This window comes from Grammomys surdaster, unplaced genomic scaffold, assembly GCF_004785775.1.
Source record: "Grammomys surdaster isolate TR1022 unplaced genomic scaffold, NIH_TR_1.0 125808, whole genome shotgun sequence".
Taxonomy (NCBI): domain Eukaryota; kingdom Metazoa; phylum Chordata; class Mammalia; order Rodentia; family Muridae; genus Grammomys; species Grammomys surdaster.
The window spans coordinates 782967-792455 of NW_021620639.1; the positions used below are offsets into that span (position 1 = coordinate 782967).

The window sequence follows — 9489 nt, forward strand, 5'->3', positions numbered from 1 at the left end:
ACCAACCAACCACATAAACAAAACAACCAACCAACCAACCACATAAACAAAACAACCAACTAACCAACCAACCAACCACATAAACAAAACAACCAACCAACCAACCACATAAACAAAACAACCAGCCAACCAACCAACCACATAAACAAAACCCCAGATCCACCGTAATATTTCAGGTGAGTGTACTGTCTTGTGTCAGCATTCAGACGATCCTGGGTGCATGTATCCTGTGGATTGCAGGATACCCACCACAAACCTGGGTGTGCCATCAGAGACAGGAAGACAAAGACAGACTGAAGATCTCCACCATTTTAGGGGAGATTAAAGAGAGACAACCACACACAGCAGAAACCAGTTTTGGAACCTAGACAGAAAGTTCTTCTTTACCACAAAAGATACTTTGAGCGAGCAGCAGGCTAACCAGGACCAAGTGCTGCTGAGTAGATGAGCAAGCACAGCAAGGCACTGAGGGGGCAAGTGACTGCTATTAACTTTCAAACAGACAACTCAGAGAAGAAAATGCATGCGTGAATGTAGGAAGAGTGGTGAGCTAATCATAAGAACGAGAACTAGAAGAGAAGGTGAAAGGGGGTCAGGATGGTCAGATAGAGGCCCTGGCCACCAAGCCTGATGACCTGAATTTGATCCCCAGCACCCACATCCTGGAAGTAGGGAATTTAAAAAAGTTGTCTTCTGTCTGCCACGTGTACGTTGTGGCATGCTTATGTACACACACACACACACACACACACACACACACACACACACATTTTATAGAATAAGCCAAAATAATAAAAGCAAACCCACCATTGAAATACAAACAGAAATGAGAACACCCTGAATAACCTGTAATTCCACTTAACGTGACTCTTTTCTTACTCTTAAATAAAAATATCACAGTGTACCTATTATTTCTAGCTTCTTATTTTCCTTCTTAGCAGCATACCATGAACATATTTATTTAGTTCCTAAACCTAGGAATAGTCATTTAAAATTTTTATTTTTTGAGAATTTCTTACAATATAGTTTGACCACATTCTTTCTATTTTTCCAACTTTCCCCAGATCCTCCCCATTTCCTCAATCCAAATTCTTTCCTCTCTTCTCAAAACAAACAAACAAACAAACAAACAAACAAACACAGAAAAAGGAAAAAGAAAAAGAAAACCAAACCAAACCAAACCCAGCAGAGTTGGCTGACTACCCCAGAGGATGTTCTTCTTGCTGTCCCCCTGCAAGTTCATGGCTATGGTGCTCTGAAACCCTACAGTGTTTACCTGGCCATGCTAAGTCCCCAGTGCCTATCATGAAGTGGCAAAGAGAACGTGCTTACAAGTATCTTAAATGGACAGTGCATGACATGGCACAGATAACTATGTCTTCTCCCAAAGACAACATCTAGGAATGTCATATAACTAAGCAAACCACTTACATACTCAAAGCTAAGAGTGACAAGGTGGGACTTCACACCCTTGCTCTGCACTACTGGCCCCACAGGTGAGGTGGACAGTAAAAGACAGGAGGAAAAAGCTGTAGAACGTAATTGGCTAAAACATATCTAATTTCACGCATTGCTGACTTTTCCCTTATAGTTCTAGCAATCAAGTTTCAAAATACTGCAAGCAAGAAGGCTGAGCCTATGGAAACCAAGTGAGCTGGTGCCATGGGGGTACAGCTTCCGGGTGACTGCAGCTGAAAGCCGGGGTATAGCTTCCTGGTGACGGCAGCCGAGGAACGTGGGAGCAGCTTAAAGACAGGCCACTCAGGAAACATTGCTGAGAGCTGTCCGTGAGGTCCTGTGCTTTGCTGCTTGCTGTCATGTAAAATATTAAAAGCCATGTCATCAATCTGTACATGGGTAATGCTAAATAAGATGGGAAATACAATCTGAGCAGGTGTTTAAGAGGAAGAAAAGCAAAGCCAGTGGGCTCTCAGCAGGTTTTCAGGGTGGCTGTGTGTTCTCTAGTGGCCCAGTTCACTGCCTCAACACTGCCACGCACACATTGCTCTTTGCAGTGTGACTTCACAGAGTGGATGATGAATCTGCTCTCAGGCCGACAAACATGGAACTTACGAGTCTATGATGGCAGTGAGTCTTGGCATGAAGGATGCTGCGAGGTGACAGTTCTGGAGGAAGACCCACTGATGCTTTTTTCCCACTGCCTTAAAAATGAGTTCCTCTGCTTTGGCTGCCTGGTCTCGGCCCAGAGAAATCATGGTCAGCTGAGGTGTCGTTCCTTTGACCTCTTGTGCAAATCTCAGGAGAAGATTGTTGAGGTCAATCCCTGCACAACAATATGGAGAGAGCTTACTTAATTCCGTCCACAATGCAATCCTACACTTGCTGGGGGCTGCTGAGAGGAGGGGTCATTGGAGGAGAATGGCTCAGGTTTTGAAATTTAAGCCCACAGTTCAAAGTTTATCTCTGCTGCTTGTTGACCTATAATGCAAGTTTCCTAATATCTGAGAATGGTAGCAGCTCATGTTCAGAGGGATGAGTGGCTGGTTGTCATGCCTGTATCTGTTTGTCCCTTCGTTCTTTGGTGAGGCACACCACAAATGCTTACAATGCCTACTAACCCAGCTACAACATCATGCTTTTAAAAAAGCCATTCTTGAAACTAGATGTGAGCATGCAAACTGTGTGCACAGGTTTGGGCAGCAAAGGAGTCTTAGGTAAGGTGTGTTGTAAAGCCTTAGCTAGCTCCTAAAGAAAGGAGTGTATCTCCTGCTGTTGAATGGGGGTGGGGGACATTTCCAGTGAACAGATGGCATCTTCACAGGTGTACCTCGAAGAGGTGAGGAAGCCTCTGGGGTGAGAAGAAACTCTAAAGTCCCCTGATTTGCAGTGTGTGAAGACCTGAAGAAAACTGAAGGAAGGCTCTCTGAAGGCCTGCAGAGCACAGGCATGCAACCGAGGTGGGAGTTAGAGGGACACACAACCTATTTCCCATAGTCACCCCTTGCTTTTTTTAAATCAGGAACCAGAAAACTTGTGAGCCAAGTACAACGAGCATGGTGTGGGGACAGACTGAGCGACCCTAATAAACATGTTGCACTACAGAAGTAAAGACCGCTGTGATTTGAAAGGGCTAACATATCTAAGGGGTAGTCCTAACTTCAGAAGAATACCATGTGCTTCAAGGTATTTTCTCCAAGAGAATTAACTCCAATACATTTTGTAATCTTGATTCTTTTATGTTTTTAGAAAGACTTATCCTTAATATAGTTTAAAGCTTAAATCCCTTTTCAGATATGCTAGAAAGACATGAAGCTTTAAACACAGAGGAACTGGGCAGAGTGCTTACTTCTCCACATCCCCCTTTTTGTGAGGAGGGGGTGCTGTTTTTCCAGGCAGGGTCATGTGTCATTGGCTGGCCTAAAAATCCTCAAAGATGGGGTGACTTTGAACTTAGGATCTTTTTGTCCCCACTTCATGAGTTCTGGGATTATCGGAGGGCGCGGGAGCCCTCAGTCTATGAGGTGCCAGAACTGCATGGTAGCTTCCCTCTTCAGTGATGGCTCACCGTAGGAGTGGGTGAGGATCAGTGGTGTTTGAGCAGTAGATTCGCTAAATGACTCTTTCAGATTAACTGTAGTATTGGGGATATATTCACTTCCCATTTTTTCAGTGATAAATTTTTTTATTGAATTTTCTAAACGGTCTGGCCGAAGAATTTTAATCTGGAAAAGAAAAGGGAAGACAAGGTAAGCTTAAAATCTACTCAGGAGGCTATCCCCAGAGGTAAAAATGAAATCAGAGCTCTAGCTAGAGTTTCCTGGTATGCTGTTGGGGAGGGAGGGGGTCTTCTGACCACTGGTGGGTATCCTCACCCCTACCACCTCACTCCCATCCTTAGCTACCTTGTGGCCCCTACACAGCTCTTCCATTTTCTGCTGTTCTTGTCTAGAGCAAGAAGAACTCAAATTGTTTGGAGTTGGAAGACCCAAGATAATCCAACTGGAAGACATTGACAATGGCCCAGTCTGTAAGTTTAAGTGAGACAGAGAGCTGTGGACATGTGAATCATGTTGGGCGCACATATAGTACACATGTAGTGAGCACACAATTTCGCAGTGAAGACTGCCTCATACACAAGTCACTTATGTGACATTTTTACAGAACGATCATGAAATATGTTCTGAGCAAGTTTGGTGTCTCTGCAAGAGAGGCAAATCTGAATCTGAGACTGAGAATGGACTAGGCAGAACCTGGGAAGTTGCTATCTTCCAAAGTGAAATGTTGTCAACTATTGGAAAATTTGTGTTTAATGTAGAACATATATACTTTGAAAAATGAAAGTTGGAAGCACATAAGGAATCTGGGCTCTCACGGCAGACTCCCACAGAGTTAACAAGGCAGTGATCTGGTCAGTCAGTGTCCTTAGTCTCTGTTCTGTTTCTGTGAAAAGACCCCATGACCAAAGCAACTCTTATAAAAATAAATCCTTTAACTGGGGTCTTGCTTATATTTTGAGAGGCTTAATCCGCTATGTTGGAAAGTATGTGGCAGGCAAGCATGGTGTTGAAGAAGTAGCTAAGAGATACACCCTGATCAATAAGCAGAGTGGGAAGGAGGGAGGGAGGGAGGGAGGGACAGGGGTGGGGTGGGGGACTGGCATGGACTTTTCTCCAACTAGGCCATGCCCACTCTAATAGGGTCACACCCTCTAATCCTTCTCAAGCAAAGCCACTCCCTGATGACTAAGCACTCAGATGGATGAGCCTACGGGAGGCTTTCTTATTCAAACCACCACCAAATCATCAGGTTGGTCTGACAGCTTCCTTGCTCAGAACTCAGGCTCTGAAGTAGATCCTGACCCACTGCCACTGTCAAGCCCCTCCTGTCTTTAAATGAACTTTTGGGCATTTGGGTGAGCTTTAATCTCAAAGACTTTGTTTTTGAGGGGTAGGAGGGAGAGGAAGACAGAAGAAAGAACATTATGGTGAATTAGATTTCATTCTCCCTTTTTCCAAATTAATTTTCACAAGGAGCCAAAGATACCCATGGGAAAGTTTTGGATGCACCTATCTGTTCACCACCATCTTTCCCCCTTGTGGTGGCTGTTCTTGGTTGTCAACTTGACTACATTTGGAATTAACTAAAACCCCAAAGTGAGACACATCTGGGGGGAGGACTTTTGTTTAGTTTGAGGAGGGAAGACCCATGTTTTATCTGGGTCACAGCTTCTTCTGGCAGCCTAAATAAAGAACATGGAAGAAGAAAGCCCTCCCCTCCCCTTAAGTGCCATGCTGGTAACTATGATTTAGCTGTGAGTCACCTATATGTTCCTGGACATTAACACCAGGAATCAGACACATTACCAGTCAAAACCAGATTGGGCAGCTGCTGCCTTCTTCCTAAAGGACTGGTTCTATTCCTGTAATTACAACACAAAGGAGGAAGAGGAGGAGGAGGAGGAGGAGGAGGAGGAGGAGGAGGAGGAATGAGAGGCATGGTCACCACACGACAGAGCATCAGGGTGGTACCCTCCCCCACTAAGGCTCAGTACACCTTGGCTTTCAGAAGTCAAGTATATTTTGTTTATAAAAGTAATTTTGAGGGTTTAAACTACCAATAAACTTATCTTAATCTTTTGACTTAGCATATCTTACCAAGATAAGCCTTTGGAATTGAGTGAGTTTTTCCCAAGGAAAAGTTATAGGGTTAAACATTTCATCGTTTTCATCTAGAAATTCTGCTAGATGTCATAAAGAGAAAGAGAATGAAATTAGCATCAGGACAGTTGTGCTGCTACAATACATTACAATACAAATTTAATTATAAAGTCATGGAAAGAAACATGGCAGACTAAATAAATGAGTGTTGTTCCTAGGATCTGGGACATCACTAATGATCCCTCACCAGGAAGTAAGTGGTGGGCAGAGATGCGATAGGAGGGACTTGGGAGGCTCAGGATGTAACCATGGGATACAAAAGCTATAGGAGGATGTGGGGCAAAGGCCACAGTCGGGCCTCAGCACTGATTCAAGTGTCAGTGTATACATAAGAGATTTCTACTCACCATGCTTAAACAGACTGGAAAATGAAAACCCACAGAAGCTCAAACAAGATGCAACAAGTTTGAAAACTTAAATGTTACATTTGCAGAGGTTTGTCCCATGGACTCTCTTTACCTTGGTGATAGTCTTGCTTTCCAAGCAGGATGCTTCCAGGCCTTGCTTTCAGCCACAGCTGTGGTTCCTGTGTGCTCTGCCTCCCTGGCATTTCCCCAACAGCTAACTTTATGTACAACTTGGATGATATAAAAACATCATTTGAATGTACTAATATTCTGTTTTTTTAAAAAATAATCTCTTGCTGTGTGTAAGTTCAATCATGAGTGAGTAAACTTGGTGCACTTTGCAAGGTAAAAAGTTGGGGTGGGGGCTATCATAGGGAAAGGGGGCGAGAAAAACAGAGGACAGAGTTCAAAGCAGAAAGCAGAGTAGGAGCTATGACAAATGGCGGCCCTTAAAGACCCACTTCCTGTGCAGCTCTTCCCTGGGCTTACTGTGGTTTTCATGGGTATCCTTTTCTTTCTTTTTATGTCCTAGGGACTGAACCCAGGTACCTTGCTATATTGGGCAGAAGCTCTCCTACTGGGCTGTGTGTTCAGCTCCTGTGTTACTTTTAGAATGAATGTCTGCTCCACAAAATGAGGAATCCATGAAAGCTTCCTCAAATGCAAGATTCAGAAACACCCAGTGTGCTGTAATGATATACTGGCATATTTAATGTTTCCAGAGGTCAGAAATCCCACCAGCGTCTCACCTAAACAGTGAAATTCGTAAAAATCCCTTGCTAAGGAAATTGTGAGGCTTGCCCAGACTCAAATGTGCCGTGCAGAGCACAGCGAGTTCCTTGCTTCCATTTGGTGGGATCTATCTTTTCGGTTTGTTTGTTTGTTTGTCTGAGACAGAGTTTCCCTGTGTAGCCTTGGCTGCCCTGGAACTTACTCTGTTGACCAAGCTGGCCTCAAATTCAGAGACGCACCTGCCTCTGCCTCCCGAGTGCTGGGATTAGAGGCGTGCACTACCGCACAAGGCTCATGATCTATCTTTACACACTGAAAATCTGCACATGCATGTACACGTTTGGTGAGGTTAGGTTAAAGAGCCAAGGGTCCCTACCCTCCTTTGCTGCTCTCGGATTTTTACGAGGTGAAGTCACATCTGTGAAGAAAGGCCTGCTTATTAGAGAGTACACAGCCTTAGAGTCCCTGAAGGCATTCCACTGCTGCTCATTTGACAGGAGTGACTTGCACAGAAGGGAGAAGGGCTCCATTTGGTTGCTGATGTACTGGCATTGCCTCCACCTCAGGTCTGGCACCCACTGGAGATGCTCCTTTCTCCGTATTTCAAATATACCTAACAGAGAAGGGAAACCAGTCACAGGACAGAGAAACCCCGCACCTTCTAGTGACTTGTTACAGAGGAGATAATTGACAGGCATTTGTTGTTGAGCAAAGAGCCCCTTCATATCCAAATATCAACTAGAGGGTCTGGGGATGCAGCTGAGTGGCGGGATGCTTGTCTGGCATGCATGAGGCCATGAGCTCTCTCTCCAGCACATGATAGGCAGACATACTAACTGCATAAGTCTTGTTATGGGAGAAATGACAGCACTGACCATTTTAACCCTTTCGGCACGGAGCCCAGTTTTGTGTACATCCATTCGACAGTCACATACAACTCCCCTCCTCCAAGTTGTGGTGGCCAACGGTCTATTCTGTTTATGTAAACTGCCACCCTCAGACACCTCATAGAGTGGTGTTTGTATTTTTGTGACTGTTTTACCTCATTCAACAAATGTCATTGAGGCTCAGTAAAACTCTAATATGTAATGGGATTTTCTTTCTTTTAAATTCCATTCCTATTGCATTAATGTCAAAATTTCCTTACCCCTTCATCCACTGGCAGACATGTGGCTGCATACACATGTCTGCTATCATAAACATACTGCTATGAATACAACTTCCAACATATCCTCCAGATTTGGCCACAATCCTTTGGCCATATACCCAGAGTGGAATTGTTGAGTTAACTGATTTTTCTGTCTTTAACGTTTTGGGGGAATGCCATTCTATTCTCCATATTTACAATTCCACCATAAAGCACATAAGGCACATAAAGTCCGTAAAGCACATAAAGGTTAGAGGCCAGTGCCACAGCCGGCGCCCTCACAGGCACACATGTGGAGGTTGGTCCTCAGCCAGCAGCTGTGTCTGGGACGTTTAGGTAGGTCTTAACAGTGAAAATCCACTTCTGCTTCTGCTTCTGGTTCTAGCCCAGGCTTGCTGCTTCCTGATCCACTGGATGTGAATGAGCTGTACCAGAAAGCCCCTGCCCTCATCCTCAGATTGACACCCCCTGAAAGTGTAACACCCTTGAAAGTGTGAACCTAAATAACTCCTCTTTCCTGAAATTATTTCTTTTAGGTGTTTTATACTAGTAACTAACACCAATAACATAGACATTTTTCTTTGTTACCTGCTAGGACTTTTTAAAAAAGTATGAGAGAGAAAGAGAGAGAGAGAGAGAGAGAGAGAGAGAGAGAGAGAGAGAGAGAGAGAATGAATGTGTGTGTGCTATGTATGTATGTATATATGTATGTATGTGTGGTATCGTGTATGCTATGTATGGATGTGAGTGTGCATGTGTATGTGGTGTGTGTGTGTATGTGTGTACCACTGGCTGGCCGATGAGCTTGGCTATAAGCACACATAATTGTACCTGGCTTTGGAATGTGGGTGCTGAGAGTCTGAACTTAGTCACTCATGTTTGCACAGAATATACTTTGCCAACTGAGCCATTGTCTTCCTCTGCTGGAACTTTTATAGCTTCAAGCCTTACACTTAAATCTCTAGTCCCTTTAGACTTGATGCTTGTATTTGGTATAGATAAAGTTCAACTTCAGGCTTTTATATATGCTCACTCAGTTTGCCCAATAATTGAATGCAAATATATGAAAGTTAATTTCTGGCTCTTTATTCTATGGCATTGACTTCTTTTTTTAAATATTTATTTTTATTTTAAAATTTTATTTTAAATGTATGTATATATGTGCATGTCTGTGTGGGAGAACATGCAAGAGAGTGCAGTTGCCTTCAGAGGCCAGAAGAGGGCATCAGATCTCCTTGAGCTGGAGTTACAGGTGGTTGTGAACTGCCCAGTGTGGGTGCTGGGAGACTTTTATTTATCTGTTTTCATGTGAACATGACCTAGTTACTCAACGGTAGTGCAGCCTTATAGCATGCTTTAAGTGAGAAAGCAGGAGCCGTTCACTTCGGTGCTCTTTTAAAAAACACTACTTGAGGTAGATTTTTTTTTCTGATCTGAGATCTTTTCTTTTTTTTTTCTTTTTTTTTCCTTTTTTTTCTTTTTTTTTTTTTCTTTTTTTTTTTTTTTCTTTTTTTTTCTTTTTTTTTTCTTTTTTTTTCTTTTTTTTCTTTTTTTTTCTTTTTTTTCTTTTTTTTTCTTTTTTTTC

At 43.2% G+C, this 9489-nt stretch overlaps 1 protein-coding gene across 1 annotated transcript in view; it reads right to left on the bottom strand.

Annotated features, from left to right (window-relative positions):
- Positions 1-9489, bottom strand: part of Dnah14 (dynein axonemal heavy chain 14) — a 196983-nt gene that overhangs the window by 25186 nt on the left and 162308 nt on the right. Inside the window, exons 71-74 of the mRNA XM_028789300.1 lie at positions 7134-7370; positions 5616-5701; positions 3527-3683; positions 2074-2284 (exon numbers count right to left, since the gene is read on the bottom strand). Of these exons, the coding sequence (XP_028645133.1) occupies positions 2074-2284; positions 3527-3683; positions 5616-5701; positions 7134-7370 (691 nt within the window). The remainder of the gene's footprint in view (positions 1-2073; positions 2285-3526; positions 3684-5615; positions 5702-7133; positions 7371-9489) is intronic.